Genomic DNA, 27,335 nt, shown 5'->3' with positions numbered 1-27,335 from the left:
GGTACAGACAGGACTGAAGTGACACTCTTGCAGTATGTATGTGACACACAACGACGGCTCGCTGCTCTGACATGACTCAGTAGGACAGGGGGACAAAGCAGGTCAGTGGGGGTCATGCCTGACAAGCCTGTACTTACCTGGGAGTAAGACTGCAGGCAGTAAACAGGAGGAAGAGGAGGAGGAGAAATGGATGGGGCAAGAAGGGACAGCCACATACCGGGAAGAACAGGAGGGAAAGTAAAAGCATATAAACGTTAGAGTTCACACCCACACAGATGCAACAACAAAGAAAGTGGAAAAAAATGATGTAATTTGAAAGACATCGGGGAAACCAAATGCGCCCCCTAAAAACAGCAGCTAATGCAGAATGCAGCTCCTCCTCACAGGAACATGGCTTTGGATATTTCAACTGCCGAGCCTGGGATTGAAGGTGCCAACATGCAGACTAACAGACCAGCGAGGGCTGAGCATGTGCCAAGGAGCAGCGAGAGTGAGAAACAGGGCCAGGAGGCGAGGAAACAACCAACAGACCTGAGGACACAAGACTTGCTGATACATCAACCCTACCTAATATACAAACAGGACCTTCAGTACTGCAGCACCAGCCATGCAGCCCACGGAGGTTGCAGGAGGGTGAGGGGGTTAATTCTGCAGGCTGGGGGTGTATGTCGGTGGCGAGGAGGTAAGAAGGTGAGTGGGGGAAGCATGTGTGAACAAGTAGCAGTGGTGAGGAGGACAGAGAAATGGTGGGATGGAGCCATTTGCTCACAGTGGGTGGGGTCTGAGCAGATGAAGAGGTGAAATGGGTGGAGTTCATCTATTTGCACTGGTATAGAGAAAGAGAGTCTTTCTACTCTACAACGCTTACACCAAGCACAATACAATGTAAAAATGCACACAATACGTGTGTCCTGGTGTCTGTGTGTGTTTAATCGCTTATGTGTCTGTGTTCTCAAAACACATCAAAGTAAACATTCTTTCAAAAAATCCCTTTTATAGGCCAATCCAAGCAGACATATTCTGCATGTGATGTAAATATCACCTTTGTTGACAGTTGATGAATGTGCCTTAGTTTTTGTATTGAAATGATTTGGAATTGAAATTAGCAATTTGTCTGAGGGCTGAGCAGAGAATCAAGAGTGGGCAAAGACACACGAACGCACACACACACACATATACACACTCTTTTCGGTGAACGCTATGCACAAGCAAGCATTTGCACAGATCTGTATGGGAACGGTCCTTTTTCAGCAGCACCTCCTCCACATGCAGAGATTTATGAATGGGCAGGAAGCAGCCGGGGTAACGAAATCACAGACTCTTCAGGAAAAACACGGAAAGCTGATCTGAATGTGCCAGGGCAGAGCACTCACTTTCCCAGGAAATCCCACACCATGCCCCCGATTTGCTGGGGGGCAGCGGACACTGAGGGGGTGGGGTCAGGGGGAGCTCTGCCACCGGAACGAAGGACAGGGCGGGAGGCGGAGGGAGGGGGGCTGGAGAGAGCAGAAGGGCCATGCCCACCCAGGAGAGAAGAGAAAGAATGAGGTGGATGGAAGGAGAGGTGAGAGAATATCAGGAAGTGATTGTGGTCAAGGAAAAATGAGGATGAACCAGATGAGAGGACAACAGGAGTGAAGAGAAAGAGAGAGCAAAAAAAGAACAGATAAGAGAAAGAGTGAATGTAATGACAGAGAAGAACAGAAATATACAGTTAATCAGAGAAACCCTGACTTTCACAGCATGAGAAACCCAGCGGCAGTCTACCAGAGGCTGGACACTTCAGATGTCCCCATTACACTGTAATCCTGCCATGCTTGACAACTGGCCACATCTCTGGTCAGGCACATTTGAAGGTGGTCAGGTTATGGCGGCAGTTGATTTAATTTCTGACTGAATATCTGCCGGCCATATTTCACCTTCCCAAAATACGCCTCACCTCTCACAATTCTGGCAGTAAATGCTGGCAGTAAACATTTAACACGACAAGATTTCTCTTGCAAATTTGTTTTTCATTATGTTATGCCATGGTTCAATGCGTCGGGGTCCCTAGACCTTCATTACACTTTTTCCAACAAGTAGGTCTGTGTTCATAAATGAACACTGTGACATCAGATCTTCCTCAGAACACGCAGAAATAATAGAGACCCAGTTTACTGCCTCACAAAATTGCATGTATGAGCTACAGGCCAGGTTGCTTGGTGTTTAATTTAATCATTTCTTCTTCCATCTGACTGAGAGGTTAATGCAAATTGGAAGGCAGTTGACCCGACCCTCAAGCTCCTCTGATCTGAAGATTTGTTCTCAATAGCTAAGGCAAATATACACTGCTCAAAAAAATAAAGGGAACACTTAAACAACACAATGTAACTCCAAGTCAATCACACTACTACTACTCAAACTGTCCATTTGGGAAGCAACACTGATTGATTGACAATGAACTTCACATGCTGTTGCGTAAATGGAATAGACAACAGTAGGAAATTATAGGCAATCAGCATGACATCCCCAATAAAGGCGTGGTTCTGCAGGTGGTGACCACAGAGCTCTTCTCAGTTCCTATGCTTTCTGGCTGATGCTTTGGTCACTTTTGAATGCTGCCGGTGCTTTCACTCTAGTGGTACCATGAGACGGAGTCTACAACCCACACAAGGCTCAGGTAGTGCAGCTCATCCAGGATGGTACATCAATGCGAGCTGTGGCAAGTGTCTATCAGCGTAGTGTCCAGAGCATGGAGGTGCTACCAGGATACAGGCCAGTACATCAGGAGACGAGAAGGAGGACGTAGGAAGGTAACAACCCAGCAGCAAGACCTCTACCTCTGCATTTGTGTAAGGAGGAGGTACTGGAGCACTGCCAGAGCCCTGCAAAATTACCTCCAGCTTGTGTCTGCTCAAACAGTCAGAAATAGTCCATGAGGAGGGTACGAGGGCCTGACATCCAAGGGTGAGGGGTGTTCTTACAGCCCAACACCGTGCAGCACATTTGGAATTTGCCAGAGAACACCAAGATTGGCAAATTCACCACTGGAGCTTTGTGCTCTTCATCAGATGAGCACATGTGACAGACGTGACAAAGTCTGGAGAAAAATGTGGAGAACATTCTGCTGCCTGCAACATCCTCCAGCATGACCGGTTTGGCAGTGGGTCAGGAATAGTATGGGGTGGCATTTCTTTGGGCACATCTGGGACCGGCGGATGCTTTAGTCTAAGTATCCCTCAGGAGATCCTTTGCCATCTCATCAAGAACATTTTGATTGTGACTCCAAATCTAGACCTCCATAGCTTGATAAATTTGATTTCCATCAATCATTTTTGCATGATTTTTGTCATCATCACATTCAACGATGTAAAGAAGAAATTTTTCATTCATTCAGATCTAGGATTTCTTATTTTCGTGTTCCCTTTATTTTTTTGATCAGTGTATTTTTTAACCCACACATTGCGTACAAATGTTGACAAGTGGCCTGCAGATTTGAGCTTGCAAGTTGAACTGGAGGACTATTCAAGGACAGCCAAATTGGTGTCCTGACCACAGGGAGAACATGCATATTATGTATGTATGATGTTAACTGTATGTTATAAAGTATTGCATACACTGCAGGATGCCCAGCATGGCCGGTAGTGAGAATTTGGCAAAGTGGCTTCCATAGGGCAGACTGCCAGAGTAGTCTCATCAGAAAACAACACAAGAGCAGGGTGAGGAGGCCAGCAACACTTTACACTGACAAAATCCACCCGAAATCATAAAGTAGCACATAGCAGCACATGACACAACACACTGAGTAGTAAATAAAGCAGAGATAGCAGGAAGTGACTGCAGGGCGTGCCCTTAACCTTATTCCATACAAAGTGAGGGCCAAGAACACAGAGGTGGTTTATTTTACAATCAGACATCATTATACGACAAAGATGTACACCCAGTCTAGAGCTGTGGGGGGAAAAAACAGCTTTTAAGATGAATCGCAGTGCAAAAGATACAAATTCTAAATTGGCCCTGAAAAAAGTCGCTGTCATAAGTTGATAATTGACATGGTCATTTTGGTGGTAACATAACTTAAAGCGCATACACGCCCCAAGAACAGAATACTGTAAAACATGACTTCCAAACGAAATAATTTCTTTCAGACAAAACCACATTTTGAAATCATCAATCACAGACCAGCAATAATACATGATCTAATCTTTCTCCTCCAGTTAAAAATTGTGTACGTGGTCAAATTAGCTGATCATAAATTATGCTTTCAGGAGCAAATAAATGGACAGACATGGTACCTTTCGAGCTCTGCAATCTTCTTGTCTTTGTCATTTTTCTCTGTCTCCACCTCTCGTAGGATCTCCAGCAGTCTCTCCACCTCTGCCTGAGCCTTCCCAGACTCCTCCTTGTAGAAAGCCACCTCCTTCTCCAGCAGCTTCACCCGGTCTGAAAACTCAGGGTTGCCACGGGAACTTTGCTGCTCCACCTCATGTGCCTTCTGCAAGGCAGCATCGTTACAGACAGGGCTTCATGAGAACGGGAAGATTCTTGATAATCATTTTAGTTAATTCATTTTACATTACAAACTGTTGTCTCTGAAAGAAAATAAAAACGTAATACAGATACAATATAATACTCCTCCCTTCAGGTAGATTGTTTCGTCAGTGAAAAAACATGAATGTGAATAAAGCACAAAACACCAACATCACTAGCTGTCAGAGACACACATTAACCAACACCTCCTTTACCAAAATTACATTTCTCTGAAGGAGTCTTGCGGTACCTGCTACAATGAGATTTTCTGCAGAACTAAGTTCTGTAAGTTGTGAATTAGGGTCTCCATGGATAGAGTATGAATGATGGACCCAGAATGACCAAAAGATCAAACTGCTTCCACCAGCTTGCCTTCTTCCCACAGTACATCCTGGTGCCATGTCTTCTCACAAACCCACTCCACATGAAAAAACATGAACAATCAGAGCAGGACACCTTCTTTCACTGATCCCTTCGGATACTTATGAGTCTATCATTGGACATTTTACTGGTGGACACGGGTCAACATGGGGACCCTGACACAGCCCCATACACAACCAACTGTGATGCACGGTGTGTTCTGACACCTGTCTGTTTTGTAGTAGTAGATCTTCTGTGGGATCAGAGCATATGGTTTAGACTTCACTCCTCACACACATCAATAAGTCTTGGGCACCTTGTTGCTAGTTTACCTGCCTTCCCCGGAAGTATTAAGCAATGCAAACTAGGGATAGAAGGCCTGTGGTGATATAGAGGCTCTTTTCAGAGTCACCCTGACCCTTAAACTTATCCATTAATGGGTGTCACTGAAACTAAATTTTATTCACTTTACCTGTCAGCAGGTTTAATGCAATGAAAACTGTATTTACTGTCAACACAAGAAAATACGGCCACCAAACAGGACAGCATGCAGTGTAACAGGGTCTGTCATGCAGGATCAATGCTTGGTGACTTTTGCAGGTGCAGTCATTTGCAGCACTGGGATAGATTCTGTGTGTGTGTGTGTGTGTGTGTGTGTGTGTGTGTGTGTGTGTGTGTGTGTGTGTGTGTGTGTGTGTGCTAGAAATATGACATATTTTAAACATGAGGATCCAGTCTTTTCTACACTGAATTCAGGGTTTTCAGACGTAATGGAGAGTAAGGGACTACGAGAATATAAATAATACAAACACCCTCACGTATGAGATAACTCTAAATATAATCATAATATAATAACTCTAAATATAAATATAATAAACTTCTAAGTTCTATGGTTTTCACTCCAACAAGCAAACTGGTGTGTATGTTTGGGGTGGAAATGCACTTAGGTCACATGTCCTAGCATGTTGCGTAAAAGTACTGTGTGTCGTGTCCTCATGCTTTCAATATGCAGGAAGTTCTAGAGAGGGACTTACAGGGTTGTTGATCTGACTGAACAGCTGCTCTGCTTGCTACATTGCAAAAGGAGGATAGGAGAGGGATGGGGACAGATGAGGGGGAATGGGGGGGGGACACCCAAGGAGACAGCGTTAATGGTAACGTTGGCATTTGAGCAGCCAGGTCATTTCTGTCTAACCCATGGCTGCCAGAAACATCCTGGAGAAAAACCAAGCAGGAACATACCAGGAAAACCAAAATCCAGGGATAGGCAGGGAAATTGACGGGATTATTGTAAAAGCACAATACAGCCAAACAACTTACACAGTACATATGTTATGACATTTTGACTGATCTGTCATGGCACTTTCTTACTGCTATCTGGCAGCAAATTGTCAAATTGCTCTGAAACGTCCAGTCAGGACCAGTAACATTATAGCTCTATAACACTGCTCAAAAAATCACAACATATTCTCCGAGCAGGAAAATTAGACATTCTACTATAATGATTTGCATTTTAAAGATGCAATCTTAACCCACATTCTGAGTATAATTTATTCCATAACATGTATTTGTAAAACTAATCACATGAGCAATGATTCATGAAGAGCATGAAAGGAGTCCTGGAGAACCACACAATATTGTTACAACACTATTTAAACATACAGTACAGTCCCTGACAAAAGTCTAGTCGCTTTTCTCTTTTGTAGAATCACCTGCTATTAACCTGACTTTTATTAATCACTGGTGTTAGAAATAGCACATATGAAAAGTTAAAGCCCTACAAAATGATGTTTAAGGCATTGAAATGGATTAGTTTCACAGAAAAAAATGATCATTTAATCAGGACAGAAAGGTCCAATTTTGGCAAGACAAATATTTTTCGCCTGTACAGAAACTGACCAAATCTATTTATTTATAAATACAAAATTATGTCAGCAAATTAAGTAGTGGTGCTGTGAGATCCAAATTTAATATCTTGGATGACTTCCATGAACCTGTAGGACTGCATCCATGCGGATTCATTGCAAGGAGTCATAAAATGTATTGATGAATTCATCAGGAATAGCAAAGAAAGCAGTCTTGCATGCCTCCAGGAGATCATCAATATTCTTGGGTTTAGTCTTCCAACTTTCAACCTACCCCACACATGCTCAATGATGTTCATGTCTGGTCTTGCATCTTGAACTTCTCCTTGTGGAACTTTGATGTGGAGATGGAAGTATGTGATGGAGCACCATCCTGCTGCAGAATTTGGCCTCTTTTATGGTTGGTAATATAAAAGGTAGCTAAGGTTTCTTGGTATTTCAGACTATTGATGTAGCCTTCCACCCTGCAGATCTCTTGCACACTGGATGTAACCCCAGACCATGATTTTTCCACCACCAAACTTCACAGTAATTCAACAGAAGTTTAATCTGAAAAATCCACCTTCTGCCACTTTTTCAGCATTCATCCTTATAGCAGGCTGTGGGCCTTGGCAAATGCCACACAGTTTTTCAATTGTCCTTTGTTTAGTGTTGGTTTGTGGGCACTGACATGGATCTGACAGACAGAATCCGACAAACTGTTCTGGTTGACAGAGGGACCTCAGGTGACCAGGTCTCGTGGAGCTCTGCTGCAGTGGAAAATGGACTGGTCTTTTTTATCCTTTGTACTTGACGCTGAGACACATTCAGCGGTACTTGAGGTCAATTTGTACACAAGCAACAAGACTTTTGTCAGGGACTGTACATACCTGTTCAAACAGTGTTGTGATAAATTTGTGTGTAAACATGCAGTCAAGCATGCTGCTCATTATCCGTCACACATTAAAGTGTCTGTCTAGCTCCTATCTTCAACAGAGCTCACTCCTCCAGTAGCACCATGCCTGGTTCTATAATCTTATCGAATTTAATCCTCTGCTGTACACACATCATTACCCAGACTGGGCAAGCCCAAAAAACCCCATACCTTCTGCAGCTGCGTCTCCAGTTTACTACATTCTTCCTTCTTCTGCTCAATAGCAATCTCCAAGGACTTGAGCTTGGAGTCTTTCTTCAAGCCAGAGGAGGCCAGAGATGAGGCATGCTCCTTCAGGTCGATTAAGCTGGACTGAAGCAGATGGAAGTGTTAGAACCTCTGCTGCTGAACTGCCCTGCCATTTGGTAAGGTGGGCTGTATTTTCTTCTGTTGATACTTCACTTTCTGTGCACTGTTAACTCACTGAAGTGTCTTCATCCATTAAGTTTAGAACTGAAACGGTCACACAGTAACTACTGGGGAGGACATTAAACGTTTTTGCAAGAAGGAGGAAAATCAGAGGTCCCCTACTGACACATCTCTGATGCATTCAATTTTACATGCACACATCCCTCAGACCAACCTCCTTCTCAGTAAGCTCCAGCTGAAGAGTGTTGACCTTTTCCTTCAGGTCCTTGTTCTCCTTTTTGTAGGCATCCACCTCCTCCAGCCTCTCTCTGTCCTCCCGCTCTCTCTGCTCCTTCAACCGCTCAATGATCCGCTCCTGAACAAAGACCAGAAGGAACAACATTGTCACCAGGCTTCACCCTCTCTCTTCTCTCTGATGGGGTAGCTTTACTCAGATCTGTGACTGTCTGCGTCATAATTTACCCTTCATAATCTAAATCTAAAGCGTTTGGTTTTAAATGTTCAATAATAAACCAGAGAAAACATGGCAAGGGTCGGGTTTCCTATAGGAAGAACCTCCACTACATGGACAGATAACAAAATATTTATCACTGATGGGTGGAGCATGAAGGGCTGGTAGAGAGGGATTCAGACTCAATCTCCAGACCTTCTCAGACAGGGCTTCCTCCAGAGTGGCCAGAGCAGTGTCTGTGTTGCTGGAGTCAGTCTGCAGGGACTTCACCCTGTCCTTCAGGTTCCCCAGCTGCTTGTCTTTGTCCCTCAACTGCTCCTGCAGATTCTCAATCTGAATAGGAGAAGCATGAGGTGTAGCATTAGGAAAAGTAACAGCAGACTAGTGTTTGCATGCTCTCAGCAGCTAAGCAAAATAAAAACGGTTTTCTGGACTCACTGATGCAGATGGAAAAAGAGAGAAAGTAGGGGAGGGAGATGGAGGAAGCAGAAAAGCAGAAAGCACAAGCCTCTACTCATCAACGAATGTACGAATGTACTGGTGCACCACCTCTTCAGTACAGTTCTTCTCTTCATTACTACATCTTTATGATTACATAATGAATGACATTTCAGGCAGAATTATATTTAAAGATATGCGCCAGACAGATGATTGTATTCTGTCCAGCTCGAAATAGTAATTATTATGTGAAATTGGGCTCAAAAAAGCCACAGGTTTACATCACCTAGAATGAGGATGTAGCATGCATGAGAGCTGTCAATCCCCTACTGCCTGACCTTACACTTGTAAAGACGCTCCACACATAGTGCTAAAAATAACGTATTTCTGATAAACCAATATCACTCCTTAAATTTGACATGTGTTCAAGGAAGATGCCACAATTGTGTACATGCATTGCAGCCAGGGTTTATATTGATCATAGCTGAAGCCTTACCTTCTTCTGCAGCACATTGATCTTTCGCTCCTTCACCTCCAGCATGTCCTTCATGTCGCGAATCTCCCCAGCCAGCGTGCCCTTCTCCTCTGTCAGATCCTGCAACTGCTTGGTCTTCTTGTTGAGGAAGGATTCCTTCTCCTCCAGACGCAGCCTGAGAGCATCCACCTGGACAGGCATCATTTTCACAAGGGTTAATTTAACTGGTAGTATAAGGGAAAATTTAATATTGGTCAATATATTGGGATATATTTTTTGGCCAAATTGCCCAGCCCTACTTCATGCATGACATATATTTTGCAAGTATTTTTTGTGGAGTTCACTCTGAAAACACACCTCAGTCTGAAGGATGGCTGCTCGCTGCTCCTTGGCCGTCAGAGACTCCTTCAGCACCTCAATGTGCTGCTTGCAGTCAGAGTTCTGATTGTTCAGGGTCTCCAGCTTGGTCTGCAGGGCCAGGAGCTCAGACTCTTTCTTGGAGAGCTCCTGTTTCAGCTGGTCAATCTGAAATGTGCAATGTGGATGTGTGTGTTAACAAATACGTGTGTGTGTCTGTGAGAGAGAGAGAGAGAGTGTCCACAACTGTATTTCATTTATATAGAGTCTGTGCAGGAGAAACAGTTGTGTTTCTCTGCTGACCTGATACACTAGGTGAGTTCGATGTTGTAAGGCAGTAGGGGATTGACAGCTCTCATGCATGCTACATCCTCATTCTAGGTGATGTGGCTTTTTTTAGCTCAATTTCACATAACAATTACTATTTCCAGCTGGACAGAATGCAATCATCTGTCTGGCGCATATCTTTAAATATAATTCTGCCTGAAATGTCAATCGTTATCTATTCATAACCGTAAATATTACTGTAAATATCAGGAAATTTGTATTCATCTTTTGATCTCATTCACAATTGTCTTTAATGTACTAGATCGGGGTCATCTGTACACTGCGGTTCCTTGTGACTTTCGTAAATAAATAATAGTTTAAGTATACTAAGTATGTATTTATTTAGTCAGAATTTTTAGATTATGGTGTTCTTGGGGGTCACCATCACAATAATCAGTTTGTTCAATTAGAGCAGCATGAGTTGTTTCATGATTTGCATATATTTAGGGATGCTACTAAAATTTGTAATAAAAAATTAGAATATAAAAAAAAGAAAAGCATTAATTTCCAACCCTTTATTCAAAAATGCACAAACATGTTGCTCCTTGAGCTGTTATAATAATAATAAAATAAAATAAAAACACTTTTTTTTTTCATAAAAACGTATGTGTTTAGCGTAAAACCACGCATTAAAATGCAGGTGAGTTATGGGCCATATGGCCTTGTATCTTCCCTCTTATCTTTCCTTTTTGTTTTCTCCACCCTGTCTCTGCAGGCATCAGTGCGCAAGAGAGACCGAGGACGTTCGCTGTGCTCCGCGCTCAGCTAAAGTTTTTTTTTTTGATAATCAAATGTCTCCGCGTCGCACGACACAACAAATCAAATTCTGAAATTCATTGCCAACTCTTTTAGTAATCATTTTATTTGATTTAATCGCTTCATTGTTATTTATACTTTAAATGTATAAATAAGTTGTGTAGAATTAGCACAGCGCCGCTAGCCTAGTGTGACCAGATCTCCTCTTTTCCCCGAACATGTCATTTTCTATTTGCCTACTTCTTTTATGTAAAGTATGAAAGTAAAAATGCAGTGTTACCTTCATTTTACATGTCATGTGAGGTAGGGAATGGTAACCTTTATCTGCGCTCTTCAGCATTGCCACCACCAGCAACAAACGCTGCATGTTTAAGGTGAATGAGAGTGTAGGAGGAGTTCTTCAGGTCTGAATGGGAGCTGAAATCATCTCCACAATTGTTTAGTCAAGCCTTTCAACAGTTTAAACCCACATATACGGTGATGATCATCAGACCCAGGGGCCACTGCTGTCTTTGTATATAATCACTCAGTCCCAGCCACGAATTTACTTTGAGCAACTATTTCATACAAACCTATTAGACTGTTCTCTTGACCAAATCAACAAAAACCCTGCTCTGACACCTATTGCACACTCACTCTACCACAGAAGGGTGTCCCTCTCTCAGTCACTCCTTCTCAAGGTTTCTCCCTTTTGTTCTCCATGAGATTTTTTTTTTTGTCTTTGCTTGTGTGCAAGAGCGGAGAAATTGAGTGTATCGATGTGAATTTTAACTTTACGATCAAAACACTCGAGCTGGGTGCTACAATAGTCATGTGCGTTAAGGTGGGTAAACTCTCTCCATCATAGTGAAGTGAAGAATCAGTACTGTGTGTGCTGTGCAGTGTGGGTTTTGTGAACCTGCATACAGTAAATGAGTGTGAATGTTGAGCTCTGAACTGGGCTCTACTCATGAAAGATGCATTCATCATGTATTATACATCCATACGCCCCATACTGGATGAACGACTTCTAAAAATAAATCCACAAAGCTCTTCATCCTGTAATGTCAGGTGATGATACACACCCTCACAGTGAAGTTGACCGTCAGCATAGTACAGCATAGTAAATCAGCACCACTGCATAATTTTAGAAACTGCACAGTACAAAGTCTTGGGATGGCTGCTTTGGCCCTGGGAATGTTAAGGGGTTACAAAAGTCTTGTTCCAGAGATATATTCACAGTTTTAACGCACACACACTCCACTAGGTCCTCACAGAAACAACCTGCCAGCTTCATAAGCACAATCCCAGTCATTTATTCCCAAGATTCCCACCAAAAAAGGAACCAAACAAGCCGTTCTGCTCAGCACCTTACCTTGGTCTTCATGAACTTGGAGTGGTTCTTGTACACCTCCATTTGCTTGATCTCCTCCTCGCGGTCCTCTGTATTCAGCAGCCCATTCGCCTTCAGCATCTGGATCTCGTCCTCCAGGTCACGAATGTTGCGCTCTAGCGATGCAATCTTGGTGTCCTGCAAGAGCCACAGAACTGAGGCGGCCACACCGAAGATTCCGTCTCTTCACACAAACAGAAAGCACCTTACATAAGACACCTGCATGGGGAGGAGAGGAACGCGGGAGAGAGCGAGACTTGGATGCAGCATGGCATTCCGGAGCAAGGGAAGGAAAAGACAGGTTTTGTCTATAATCACCATTTGGATGAATTGCGCACACATCCGGCGCAGCAGTGGTGATCATCCAGGAAAGAGTAACGCTTTGGACGTCCGGCTGCTCAGCCCGCAACTGTGAGTGCAGCGCCGGCTTCTGAGCTTTTTAAATAAATAATACTACGTCTTTAAGATTAGCCATGGTCTATCTCCCATTCCAGCCCCCCCAGCCCACCCCACCCTCACTCTGTTCCTTGGGCTCCCTCTTCACGAACTTCAAAAAAAAAAAAAAAAAAAAAGCTCATCTCTGCAGCAATCTTTATTTATCTTTATGATTTTAATAAGATATGCATAAGGCCTGGACACTGAAAAGATAGACGTCTCAAGTGCGTATTCAGTACCTGAGTGAAGCGGCATTTCCCTTGTACGTCCGATTCATCAGCAAACATCTCTCTACTTCACACACACACACACACACACAAGCCACTGCTGCAGAATTCTCCTGACAGCACTAGCCGTGTCTGTTTGATAGAGCGAGTGAGAAAGCTGCTGGGTATCGCCATGGTGACGCAGGAATGAAAGGCCATGCCAGGGAGCTGCTCTCTAGGTAGACTGGGCTATGGGTGGAGCTCCTTCTCCCTCCATAATGGGCAGAAGAGCAGCACACTAACAGCAAGGGACTCTGGGTATTCCACTGCACCAATCGTGTGAGAGCCGAGGGCCGTCGATCAACCTCACATGAGGGCATGTGTTATTTTTAGAGATGCTGTAATGGGCTGCCTGCTGCCTGGGGACTCTGGTGCATTTACTGGCCTGCCTGCCTGGCTGAATTCCAAGATCCTGATATTTCCCATTCATGAAGAGAACAGCAAAATACACTTTTTCTGACTATTATTGCTTATTAATAGCTTTTTATCATGACAGTGGCACTCACTGTAACTCCTAATTGTGCAAAAAAAACAAGTCTTTAGGATTCATTTTACCTTTGCATCATGAAACCTGATGAGCTATTTCTAGGGTCAAAAAGAAACAAATTGAACAGAAGGCTTCTAAAGACCAGACCATGTGATCAGTAGGATGTGTCTAGCTCACAGTCGTACAGCATCAGAACATTCTAAGGAAGGTGTTTGTCGACAGATAGTTTGTACTTTTTTGCCCTACATGCCAAATGGCTGGTATACATCACTACTGGCAGTAACCAGAAAAACGGCTGGGTGGCATATTACATATTACCTGAGGCTTAAACCAACAATAACCTTAACTTAGCTATGTTAATTCATAAATATGAATTTTCTAGAGCAGTAAATTATGCAAAAGAATTGTGGAGAAAGTAAAAAATACAAGTTATAAACCAGAAAAAGAAAATAATTACATCAAGTATGTCATGGACTCTGGTTTATTGTTTCTAGTGAGTTTGAGCAATAAGATATAACTTGCCTTAACAGTTGCAGTCCTGGATAAGTGAAATTTTGTGAAAAAACCTTGTTGGTTTTTTTTGAGCAGCTCTTCATTTTTAAATGTGACATTTGGTTTCAATCTTTAATTTTTAGCATGACTTGACATGTTGCAGGTCTGTAGGTAATAAAATAAAGGCACTACTTATCATTTAGGGTCCATGTTAGTGGCAGCATATGGCCCAGGTCTGGTCTAAGGGGAGTTCTCGTATATATATATATAAACAAACAGATAAAATAAAAATGTGGCATATTCATGGGTAAACAATCACAGTGATTCTACCTTATTTTATCTATTTATGTACAGTCAGGCAAAAAAGTATCACCGATTGTGCAGCCACCGATTGTGCTAACTGTCCCACTTAAGAAGATGAGAGAGGTCTGTAATTTGTATCATAGGTAAACTTCAACTGTGAGACACAGAAGAAAATCCAGGAAAATCACATTGCATGATTTTTTAAAGAATTTATTTGAATAAAGGTGCAAGTATTTGGTCAATATCAAAAATTCACCTCAATACTTTGTTATACTTTTTTAATCCCGAAGGAAATTGCTTCTCTGCATTTAACCCATCCCCCTTAGTCAGCAGTGGGCAGCCATGAAAGACGCCCAGGGAGCAGTGTGTGGCGACGGTGATTTGTTCAGTGGCACCTTTGGCGGCCAGGATTCGAACTGGCAACCTTCTGAACCTTCTTCCTTAACCACTAGGCCACCCATTGCCCCTTCAATGGGTAACTTTTAGTTTGTAATGTAACCTTGGTTGCCAATGACAGAGGTCAAATGTTTCTTGTAGGTCTTCACCAGGTCTGCACACACTGTAGCTGGTATTCTAGCCCATACTTCCATGCAGATCTTTACAAGTGCTGTGATGTTTTGGGGCCGTTGCTGAATACAGATTCTCTATTGGATTGAGGTCTGGAGACTGGTTAGGCCACTCCAGAACCTCGCAATGCTTTTTACATAGCCACTCCTTCATTGCCAGGGCAGTGTGTTTAAGATCATTGTCATACTGGAAGATTCAGCCATTTCATCTTCAATGCTCTTACTGATGGAAGAAGGCTTTTGCCTAAAAGGTTTTATTTTGGTCTCATTGGACATGAAATTCTCCCAATCCTCCTCTGGATCATCTAGTTGATCTCTGGAAACTTTAGATGGGCCTGGTTAACACTGGTTAACACTGGCTAAACTTAAAAAAAAATGGAAGTAATCTGTCACACCGAATATTTTAGCATATTGGCGTAATGTAAATAAACAGGTTACAGCAGGTTTGATTGGTTTATACACATTATGTCAATGCTAAAATATTAAGTGTGACAGATTACTAAATTTAGCTAGTGTTCACTTTTTTCAGTGTGTGCTGTCATAAATGCTGCAGGATTTTAATCCATGACAATGTAGTGTTACTAATAGTAACATTTGTTACTGTGGGTCCCAGGTCTCTTCATTCCCCCATGCAATTCTGGATATGGCTTTCCTCACCATTCACAAGATCATTTGTACCCGAAGAGGTGAGATCTTGCATGGAGCCCCAGGTCGAGGGAGATTGTCAGCGGTTCCATTTTTCTAGTAATTGCTGTAACAGTTAATCGCTTCTCACCAAGCTGCTTGCCTATTGTAGATTGGTTCATGCCAGGCTGGTGCAGGTGTACAATCATGTCCTTGGTGTCCTTAGACAGGTCTCTGGTCTTGGCCATCATGGAGGTTGGAGTCTGATTGTTTGATGTGGACAGGTGTCTTTTATACAGATAAAAGACACCTAAAACAGGTAACGAGTGAAGGATAGAAGAAGTAACAGATCTATGGGGGAAGAAGTAACAGATCTATGGGGGCCAGAAATCTTGCTTGTTTGTAGGTTCTAAATACTTATCTTCTGCACCATTATACAATTCTTCAAAATCATACAATGTTATTTTTTTACATTCTGTCTCTTGAAGTGTAGCAATGATGAAAATTACAGACCTCTCTCATATTTTTAAGTGGAAGAACTTGCACAATCAGTGGCTGACAAATTCCCTTTTTGCCCCACTGTAAATCACAAGGACAGCTTAGACCTACACCTGTAACAAATATAGCGCTGCACTTAGTGCCAGATTGGCTGTTTATATTGAACCAGTGTTAGAAACATGATGGAGTGATTCCTGTCAGAATGTCATTCTACTGCCAAAGGTGGAAAAAATCAGCAAGAACCCTTCTGGGAATGGCTTTCCTCACCATTCGAGCGAGAAGCTCGAGAACCACTATAACTGCTGGGATCGGTGGGGTTTAAATACAAAAACCAAAACTTATAGAACCATACTTTGAAGATCTTAAGCTTTGCATTGCAAGTCATGTATATATATATATAATATAGATATAAAAACATGAAATGACCATGACATACTGCTTCATATTTATATTTTAAATATATGAAACAGTACGTCATGGTCCAGGCAGTAATATACATATATCTTTTGTTACTTAATGAGTTTTGGTGCTACTTCGCACATGTGATGTGGGCACAGGAGGCAGTTTATTTTGTCCAGAATGAGGTAGTAAAATCCATTTATAAAAAAAAAAACATAATAAAAGACAGAAATAATGACACACCAACAAGTGAGTAAGTTTGTTTCTCTTCTTCCAGAATACTACCATGTAGTTATCTCATGTTTGAATCGAATTATATACACAAGCAAACAAGATCCACACAACATTTTGAAAACAGGGCTCATCAACTGAATTGGAAATGTGTGTAGAAACTAAAGTGCTCCATCCACATGGATTCTACTTCAACATGTGGGCAGTAGGTAACTCACCTTCATTTCTATTATGGTCTGCAGGGCTTTTGTTTTGCCTGGGTCCTGGTGGAGCTGATTTCTGCGGTGAAGCTCCTATAGGATCAAATGTAATGTTTCATTTAGGTTCAAATAACTATGCATTTCAAATCATAATCCCACTCTAAAGATACTATAATAGTGTCTATATTTATTCCCTATATTATATTGATTATTATCAGATTTCATTGTCAGCACTTATGTTTATTGTTATGTGGCTTGTGTAGTTGATAGATATTATTGTGTAAATTACAATCATATTTCATTTCATTTATTATTATCCTGTTGTTAGAGGGACAGTCCACCTGTAGACACTCAGGGTTCAGTGTCTTGCTCAGGGACAAAATAGTAATAAGTGGGGTTTGAACCTGTGACTTCTGGTTCATAGGCAGGTGTGTTAGCCCCTAGGCTACTACCACCCCACCCATGTTGTATATGTGTGTTTCTTTCTGGCAGCATGTAGCATTATAGGCCAATCCAGCAAATAATAAAAACACAGAACACTTATCTCCCATTCCCTACCTCTCTCAGATGGATGTTCTCCTTCTCCTTCTGGTCCAGGATGACCTCTAGATGGCTGAGCTGGGCCTCTGCCTCTGCAATGCGACGGGCCCTTTCCTGCTCTTCCTCTTCTGAAGCCCTCCCGCCAGCAGATGGCAGTCCCTTACTCTGCAGCATCTCCAGCAGCTTCTTGATAGACTCATCTCGTGCACCAAGTGTCTGTTTCTGCGTCTCAATTCGTAGCTCCATTTCCTCCAGTGTCTTCCGCAGCAAGAAGAGTTCCTTGGCCTGCCGGTCATGCTCAGCTTGCAGACGGCGGAAGTTCTCCTCCGTCAGCTCAATGGTGGTGAAGTGGTCCCCGCTAAGACCCACACGGTTGCTGCTCTCTTGCTGGAGAAGGTGGTTGAGGTCCCTCTGGGTGCGTAGCTCATCCTGCAAGGCCTGGATTGTCATCTGAAGGTGCTACAAGGTAATGGATGAGATGGAAATTAATCAGTATGCATCTGTAGAAGTACTGGGGTTACCGTGGCTACATGGTTACTGTAATTACACTGTAACTGCAGTAACATTGTTCACTTTGATGTCTGAGGTTCCTTCAGTGGATTGGTGCAGCCAGTCTCAGGAGTACAAAGTAAGTCCAGTCTGATTCTTCACATCTACGACCCTTCAGCTAAAGCCCAAATCCTCACAATGACTGAAAGACTGAAGTATGACTTTAAATGGTGATGACTCCAACATATCCACTCACGGTCACAGACAGGTACATTTTATTTCTGTTACCAGAGCTGCACAAATGTGGGTCTAATGCAGTCCAAGAAATATAATTGACTCCATTTGCTACCAAATGTAGACAAGGAGAAGAGGCAGAAAGCTGCTCGACTGAGATCAGCCGCAGTTTAGGCCCTATTCATCTGAATCAGGCATGAAGTGAACCAATAAAGCCGTTGCTTCATTTCTACTTCACCCCTGCCTGAGCGAGGAGCTTCGGCACACGCTAGAGAAGCAATGACAGTGCGAGAAGCTGCCCAGACAGTGGGAGTGAGGAAAGTGCGTGCAGGGAGAGGAGAGGGACTTCCCAGTTAAAGGGGGAAATAATAGCCATCTATTATTGTGCTACGGTGAAGAAGAGACAGGAAGAAGGGGAAACACGTAAACAGCCAACGGTGTAGGTTTCTGGTGCTAAATAAGACTCAGTCTTGGGTCATGAGTCACGTGCACCCATGGTTAGGTTAGTTCCCAGTGTCTGCATATCTTAATATGTCCTTATCAAACACTAGCACTGGGAAAATGCAAACCTATGTGTTGAAGGTTATTCTAGTACTGACAAAAAAAAAAAAGTAATGTCTATGCAGAAGTATATTTTTAGGAGAAAGGAGACCACATGTACGTCACACACTCACTATGGCATCTATGTTGTGCACACAAGCCGCAGTTGCAAACATAGCCACAAACCTTAGTTCTCCTGGCGTCCAGCAGCTGCCGACCGTGCAGGCAGAAACAGCGAAACAGGAAGAGTGGATGGAAAGCACAGTGTCAAACAAAAAAAAAGCAACAGATGCATGAGTTCAGAAAGAAGAGCACAATGGGACAGTGATGAGAAGAATTCATTCAAGAGTTCATTACACACACACATAACGCACACACAAACAGAACAATATAGCAGTAAGAAATGGACTCGTGAGAGATCATTCAGGATGAGAGCAGGTTGATGTCACGGGTCTCAGGCAGAGCTGAGATTCATGCTCCCTCATACATAAAACAAAACTCATCTCCTGATTTAGCCCAGTCATCTGTCTTCCTCAGCGCTTCATTCAATCTACATTTCAATCTTTTCACTGCCTCCCACAGAAGGATCTGGTGACTGGGGGTGGAGAATAAAATAGCAGATCATTTATGGACACCTAATCCTACAAGCCTGTTCTAGGAGCATCTGAAAGTCTCAGCGGTCAACAGCCTCTCTGTTCCATCCTGTCTTGTTGAATGGAACCTGAAGAAGATGAAGGACAACCTGTGTGGCATGTAGGATCATTCTGAGGCCTTCCCACCAACAGAGGGCAGCAGCACCCTCTCATTGTATGCGTTGTGCGCTTTTCTGCTGGAATGTGCCGGCACGTCTTACTTCCAGCTCTGTGGGCATCAGCGCATCTTACATAAGCACGTTACTTTTAGGCCATTCAACTGCTGCCACACACACACACACACACACACACACACACACATTTGCATTAAGATGCATAAATTATTCATCAAGGCTACACCCAACATAAATGTCATGTGACCGTGTGTGTCATGACGTTGAGAGACATTTGAGCTGATGGTGCAGCGGCGGTTTGTGTGCCACATTATTAGATACATACGTAAAGCGCAGAGGGGGTCATGAGCAAAGCCAGATTCTGAAGCTAATTAATCAGTCTTCATTAGTGCTTTTGACTCATTTTTACCAAGGGTCACATCCACTCATATGGAGAAAGCTTCTGTTTTTCTCTTCCTTCTCTCTCTCTGCGTTAATCAATATTCCCTCGTGTCTGAAATGAATTGGAGGAAGCAGTCCAATGATTCCATTTGCATAATTAGACTTTTTTTTCCTACAGCCACTAAGGTCTTCTCGCCCGTTTCCTCCAGGCTTGCAGTTTACTGGATGCACCTCAGTTATCTGCCACTCATGACTCAGCTGATATTTTCGGCCGCTTTGGCGGCGTCCGTCTCGGGAGAGGGCTTCTCTTACGCTCCCCTCCCAAGCTGTAAGTGACACTGTGAGACCTGGATCACCAACAGCAGACAGATCTGTAGCTGGAGACATCATGCTAACAACACAATCTTCATTGTGTAAATGTCTCTAAATGTATATTCACATAGAGATATACGTATAATAAATATACATGCATGTTAGAAATGTAGATATTGAGTAGAATTCTGTGTAGAATAAAAAATATATGATTATACACGTGACCTCCACACCTAACCTCACCACTGACCTTACCCTATCCCCAAACCTAACCATAACCAAATCCATGAATGAAGTCTGCCTACTTTGGAGGTCACGTGTTTCCAGCTACTGTGCAGCTCCACACTTCACAGTGAATGCAGCCAGATACTCTTGTCACAGTTCCCGCTCCTCGGCCGACCCCGCAGACGCGGGGAAGTACAGTGGTGAGCAGTGGTCAGTGTACTGTACAAAGAGCAGGCAGCCATCTTGGTTGTTGCTTGTTAGTTAATTCTTCGTCCCATTCTCGCTCCCATTGCCTTCGTTTCCCTGTGTGCTCGGATTGCCTTTGCCCTCGACCCAGTTTCTGTTACCTTGACCTTTCCTTTTGGATTACCGCTTTGACTGATTAGATCATGTTGCCATCTTATCGCCTGTCCCCAGATTCCTTGTCTGCGCGTCCCATCGGACTGACGCCCCGATCTGGTACTGACCCTTTTCCAATGACACCAAACCTGACTGCTCCGAACAAGCCCTGACAGACCACGGTACAGTTGCTGCCTCCTTCTTCTCACCAGTTCCAGCACGTCTCCTCCCTGCCTACGCCACACAAAGCATCCTCACTCCTCCAGCCACAGCCCCCTGAACTCTCCTCACTCTCCAGCCATGTCTGCACATGTGCCACAAGCCTCTCAGCATGACACACACACAGAAAAATACCCATATTCCAACACCAACATCATGATGAATATAGGTGACAATGACAATTATTCAAACCAACAGTAAATGGCCAGACAGAATAGTGGAGTTGCTTGGAAGAAACAACAAAAATGGAGCAACAGTTGTTCATCATCCTGTACCCAGCCGCCACTTTTGAAAATGAGTTGAAATGCACAGCAGGTCAAACTGCTTCCACCAGACAAATGCAGCAATACAAACCCTGAAGTCCAGAGGTGCAACAGCCCCAGGCTGTAGTTTTATTGGTGACCCTTTCCTAAAAACAGTCTAGCAACAAATCACAGGAGTTTTACACAAAGCTTTCTAGATATTCCTGTGTTTGTGTTACTTGTGTTACTTGTCTTACTATAGCTAGGGGATCTATAGGTTCTGTGATCAGCTTGCAAGGCTTGGTGGCAGCTGGAGGAGCTGGTGCTGCTGCCAACAGGGGACATCACTCTGTGGACTGGGTGGATCGCTGTGCTCCAAGAAGGTTCCTTCAGATGAGAAGCTCTAATCATGATCGGAAAATCATGATTGAACTTACCTCCACAGACTTTTATTTTAATACGTTTTCACATCTAAACTGCAAATTACATTGAAGTATTCATTACTGAAATACAAAATTCATTAATCCAGAATAAAAACATGTTATGGGAATGATTATTAACTGAAATGATGTAGAATGTTTATTGAAACATGGTGAGGGTTACTGCACATAAAAATGGCATTTTGGGAGGGGAATGAAAACACATCTATTTCTCTGTGGATAACGCAGAGGGCTTTGAAGGACAAAAGAAGACCATTGGGGCAGTGGTGGCCTAGCGGTTAAGGAAGCGGACCCGTAAGCGGGCCTTTCATGGGTGCACACTGCTCACCAAGGGTGATGGGTTAAAAGCAGAAGACGCATTTCATTGTGTCACCATGTGCTGTGCTGTGTTTCACAATGACAATCCCATTTTTAAAAATAAAACACATTGGAACACAGATGTCAGCTTTAATGTTTTCCCAGCCCTGTGCTTGGAGAATTCTGCCTTTCATTTCACATTGAATTTAAAGGGAAATCTGTGAATGTGCCAACTTGGGCGATTAATCTTCGAGACGAGCAGTCAGAGCACCAAGCGGAGGATATGAATATGTAGCTGCAGCCAGAAGGAAAAAGGTGATAAAGGTTTGCAGGTGGGGAGTGATTTAGAGGACATTTTCGAACAACACTGATCATACAGCAGGGTGACACTGGCACCCCAACAACATGACACCTGCTGAAGGTCAGACGGTGTTTTCATTTGACTGGGATAGAATCTAACAGGCCAGAAATACATTTAAATAAAGTACGATTGTATTGATTAAACTTGATAAAGGCTGATTAACCAGTCCCTCAATTAAACATGAAAGGGTCACATTTTCCTGCACAGGTTCTTTAGAAAGTGCAAAAGATGAGATGCTCACACAAAAATCAAAATATTGTCCGCACTTTCATGGAACAAGAGCTAATTGCCTGTCATTTAACAAATTTGTATGTCAAGTGATGGTACTGCATGTGTTGACAGGCCTGGATTCACTGCAACTTTTTATTTCATTATCATAGTACAATTCACAAGCATTTTAATAATTGCAGTCCAATTTAACCTGATGTACATTTTAATTTTAAAATACATTTTTACAACTGAATCAATTATATGCTCTTTTGCATTTAATGTTGTCATCCATTTATGTTGTTCATGCAGTTGATCCACTGTGGCGACCCCTCATGGGAGCAGCCAAAAGAAAACTATGAAGATTTGTTTTAGACAGAGTTAACAAAACTTAAACAATATTTTGAGAACTCAGACTTTTTTATTTTGCATTACCTATTCTACTAAATTGATAGTCCATTTCAGTATAGTTAATCTTAGCATAGTTAAAAATTTTCCTCTAGTTATTTTTTTTATGCTGCGTCGATTAATTCCCAAATCACTTTGATTTGATTTGATCTGATTCTCGATTATTTCCACATGAATTCACTAATATAGCAATCGAAACATTCACATTTTCATATCTAAATGAAAAACATTAATTGGGGGCTTGAATACGAAAATGAAAACAAATCAGCAATGGAAGCCAGCAGCCCACTATGGTGTCATTCTTGAACCAACAGAATTTAACAATCATGTTGAAAACATTTTTTCAGGAAACACAAAAAAACTTCAAAATGTTTTATTGCTGAAGTCACAAAGTCATGTTATTTAATGTATCAACTAATCTGAGGATGCAGTTGTTTTTACCATGTGTCCAGCACCATGAGAAGATGATTTAGGCAAAAAAAAGTACATTTTGGCAGTATTTGCTGTGAATATCTTAAGAAGGTGACGATATATATAAATATATTACACAGAGAACCAACAGAAGCCTGAAAAAATCAGATGGGTTTTTCAGTTGCTTAAACATTCGTCAAGTCATGGGTGTCTTTACATGCCTATTCGCACTAGTGGACAACTTCCCGCACACTGGTGATATGGAAGTACTCCCACATCTTTGTGGAATGAGCGCCTTTCTTTCACTATTGAAACTCAGAGGCACTTGTGTTGCTGCTATTCAGTGCACCACCATCTTTGTTTCGTGTCCAATGCATTGACGTGCACATCTAGCATATACGTATTTTTTGAGTAAACGCAACTGATGACATTGATGCAATCCGCGCTTTACCCCAGACCTAATATAAAAGCTACAACCTAATATAAAAACTACAATTGCAAACCTCAGATAGCATGATTTTATTAGGAGCATATTCAGAGCATCCAGTCAGAATTTCACTTCTTCTTGTTGTTTGAATATTGACTGTGGCTATGTAAAGATAATCTGTACAACACAGGTATCGGTAGATAACATTGGGACCCTAAGCATTAAAGTGCAATATGCATATGGGTGTTTAACCTGCATTACAGCACACACACAGACTACATGCAGCACATCACAGCATGAGCAGCAATGCCATTTTCTGATATGTTCTGATTTTTATCACCCCTAAATTCCAATTCTTGACAATTGGTTCTTCCCAAAATACATCATTTTTGTCCAATTGCTTTCAACAAATTTGACCAATAGTCATCTCGGTTTTACCAATAACAGTTGACAGTGGCTGCTCTCATCACCACCATTCTGCCATAGTGATGTGTCGGTAGCGAACGAATCAGCTCTTGGAGCCGGCTCTTTGAAGTGAATGTTCGGAGCCGGCTCCTGCTTGTGAGCCAGAGTCAGAGAGAGTTGCGTTTTTTCTTTTCTCATACCCTATGGGTGGTAGTAGCCTAGTGGGTAACACACTCGCCTATGAACCAGAAGACCCAGGTTCAAATCCTGCTTAGTACCATTGTGTCCCTGAGCAAGACACTTAACCCTAAGTTGCTCCAGGGGGACTTTGGATAAGGGCATCTGATAAAATGCTGTAAATGTAAATGTAACCCTATGGGATTGGCCAACTATACAATGCGTGTGGTCTTTAAGTCTTAAATCTGTCTTTCGTCTTAATTGTATTTGTATCATGTGATATGGTGACGAGTGGTGACGTTTTGCAGCCCCGGCTGAAGTCGGACAAAGAAATAAGGTAGACAAATACTGCAATTGCATGCATAGAAACAGGGGGAAGGTGATGCATGCGACAAAATGACTGACAGCAGGAAATGGAGTAAAGTTTGGATTCATTTCAATTACATTGATAGTATAGGTACAGCAAAACATGAAAACTTTACATCCATCAGTGCAGTGAGAAAAATTCTTTTTCTCAAATTGTTTTTATACAATTTTACATTATTAATTATTAATTTTACATAAATTAATTGAAGCACCAACATATCTAAAGAGCCACTTGGGGGCTGAAAGAGCTGGCTCTTTAAGTGAGTCGAGCTTAAAAGAGCTGGAATTTCCTTCACTGCTCTGCCGACAGTGTGTATGCAACTATTTATGCTTATGCTTGTGCACAAACTGAAAGAAAGGGAGTTGTAGTTCATTTTGGCACAACTTTAAGTCAATAAAAACTGGTTCATGGAGCTGTGTGGAAAAAATAACACCAATCTAACACCAAAGAAAAAAATAACACCAACACTATCCTATTTCTGTTGCTGAATATAACAAGCATGATAACAAGTTGCGCTATTATTAAATGTAAAATAAAATTCCACAGCAAGTCGGAAACCCCTTCTCACTCACTTTCCCTTGTGTCATGAAAGTCCTTTATTAAGTAAAATTGTGCAGGATGTCATACTGGATATCAACCTGGTTAACCTTATAAATCTTGTTAATTAATATGACACAAATATGAAATAAATGAGAAATTGTATTTAGGCTCATTATAAATGCATGATTTAATTAATTCCTAATGGAATACGATGAATTATGAATACCGTTTTACACTGTGAACTGAAATATGGTTGCAGATCTATTTTCATCTCCTCTTATATCCTGCTCTAAATGTTCTGCTCTTGTCCTCTCAGGCCTTTGTTCATGCCTGGTCTCCCCTGCTGTTTCATGCTATGCTAAGAAGAATAAAAAGTCTGGCAGAGTCGAGCAAGCCGTTATGACAACTGTAGAGAACAGTTTGGAGTGAGGAATCACATCGTCTGGGGCCTGGCCAGGACGTAGTTGGTGAAAAATGATGAGCCATAGAGTAAGCCCCCCCCCCCGAAGACAGATTGTGTCTTCCTAAAGCAACAGCCACATTCTCATCAACACACAAGTAACAGCATCATCAGCATCCAAACACAGTAAAAAATAGACTGCCACTACATCTGACATCCAGAGGACCAGCTGAAAGGAGAGAGAGAACTGAATCTGTTTCGAATGGGTGGTCTTTCAGTTGGGGGCTGGACAGCGTGAGCAAGATCTAGGGGAGCCTGATACATTTAGTCTGCCTCCATATGAGGCTGTAAGCAATCAATGACAGCGACCTGCTCACTGGCAACAGGAACCAAAAATTCACACCAGCATGCCTCATCACTACAACATGAAACAAATCAGTCAGTACAACCATACACCGTTGTTAGGGTTCTTATTCAGGAATAATAAGCAACTTGTTACTTCGACCAACCTCACTGCTCTGTACCAGCAACAGTGTTCTGTCTGTCCACCACCTTACAGCAGTTGTTGTGGGTTGTTCCTAGTCTGCAATAGTTAGGACCTTCCAGTCCACGAAAAACGAGGCTCACAGTACGGGTTCACTGAAAAGTCACGCTGGTTCACAAAAAGAGATGTGAGAACACACAATGTCAGCGGTGGCACTAAGTATCTTTTACGTCATGTGGATGGTTGGGTGTGGCACCAGGATGCATTATGGGAAGAAGGCAGTGTGGAGGCAGTGTAATGCTTGAATGTTCTGCTGGGAAACACTGGGTCCTTCCTTCATGTAGTTGTTTTTGTCACCGTCGGAGTTCAGGGACGCACGTGGGAGTGGGAGCGAATGCCAAGGAATCTGGAGCAGTTGCTGGCTGATGTCAAAATTCAGTAAAGTGAAAAGTGAGGTGATTGTCACATGTGATACACAGCAGCACAGCACACGGTGCACACAGTGAAATTTGTCCTCTGCATTTAACCCATCACCCTGAGTGAGCAGTGGGCAGTCATTACAGGTGCCCGGGGAGCAGTGCGTGGGGACGGTGCTTTGCTCAGTGACACCTCAGTGGCACCTTGGCAGATAGGGAATCGAACCGGCAACCTTCTGATTATGGGGCCGCTTCCTTAACTGCTAGGCCACCACTGCCCCAGTAAGGTTATCAACTTTGGAAGGCTTGCATCAACAAAACAATCTCAATGAGCGGGCAGCAGCCAAGATGGCTGCCAGGCTTTTATTCAGGGCGTTGACCCCGTTCTCCTTCGTTTCCGTGTCGCCATCGTTGTTGTCTGCCCCCTGGGGGCCAGGTGGTGGGACCGCGTCCATGACAATTTTCTATAGTCAGTAACCCAGTGAAGGACTGTGGAGGTCCTGAATCCCCAGGTGGAGTCTATGTTTCTCCAGGTGAATGGGCCATCTCATTGAGGCATACATTTAAAACCCAGAGATTATTTCCAGTTGGTGGCCAGTAGGGTGACTTGTCCTTTAAAGCCTATCTTTCAAGCAGAACACAGAAAAAAAACAGCTGGTGACTCCATATTACATAGAGTCAGGCCTCAAATACTGTAAAGCTAATCAAGCAATGATCTTCAGCCAATCAAGCCAGTTCATCCACCCACAGTGACGCTGTTGAGCGCTCGTCTATGAATCAGGGTACAAACAAGCAATTATAGCAATGGCAAGGCGCAGCTGCTCCAGCCAGCAGACCCAATTAATTTATTAAAGTGCACCTCCAGGGAGATAACAATCATTTACGACATCAGAGCAAAACATAATTAACAGGGACAAGGCGCTGGATTGAGGAAGAAGCATGTTCAGACTTTTATACTGGAGCGCTGGCACATGAAAACTCTGGGAAATTAGACATATTATAGAGTCACATTCAT

The 27,335-nt window shown here is 42.7% G+C and overlaps 1 protein-coding gene across 7 annotated transcripts in view; it reads right to left on the bottom strand.

Moving 5' to 3' along the window:
* Window positions 1-27,335, bottom strand: part of erc2 (ELKS/RAB6-interacting/CAST family member 2) — a 46,990-nt gene that overhangs the window by 12,231 nt on the left and 7,424 nt on the right. The window contains exons 3-14 of one of the 7 annotated variants that reach the window (XM_028965524.1): window positions 18,683-18,706; window positions 17,252-17,692; window positions 16,712-16,786; window positions 12,175-12,330; window positions 9,738-9,905; window positions 9,402-9,569; window positions 8,663-8,800; window positions 8,231-8,371; window positions 7,819-7,959; window positions 5,904-5,939; window positions 4,275-4,474; window positions 1,374-1,496 (exon numbers count right to left, since the gene is read on the bottom strand). In XM_028965524.1, the coding sequence (XP_028821357.1) occupies window positions 1,374-1,496; window positions 4,275-4,474; window positions 5,904-5,939; window positions 7,819-7,959; window positions 8,231-8,371; window positions 8,663-8,800; window positions 9,402-9,569; window positions 9,738-9,905; window positions 12,175-12,330; window positions 16,712-16,786; window positions 17,252-17,692; window positions 18,683-18,706 (1,811 nt within the window). Of the gene's footprint in view, window positions 1-137; window positions 150-1,373; window positions 1,497-4,274; window positions 4,475-5,903; window positions 5,940-7,818; window positions 7,960-8,230; window positions 8,372-8,662; window positions 8,801-9,401; window positions 9,570-9,737; window positions 9,906-12,174; window positions 12,331-16,711; window positions 16,787-17,251; window positions 17,693-18,682; window positions 18,707-27,335 lie in introns of all 7 variants that reach the window. The other 6 variants (XM_028965527.1, XM_028965533.1, XM_028965526.1 and 3 more) reach the window with 6 other exon arrangements.

Source organism: Denticeps clupeoides, chromosome 2, assembly GCF_900700375.1.
Source record: "Denticeps clupeoides chromosome 2, fDenClu1.1, whole genome shotgun sequence".
Lineage (NCBI taxonomy): Eukaryota > Metazoa > Chordata > Actinopteri > Clupeiformes > Denticipitidae > Denticeps > Denticeps clupeoides.
Note: the sequence above shows the minus strand (reverse complement) of the source record. Positions and strands in the feature narration are given on the sequence as shown.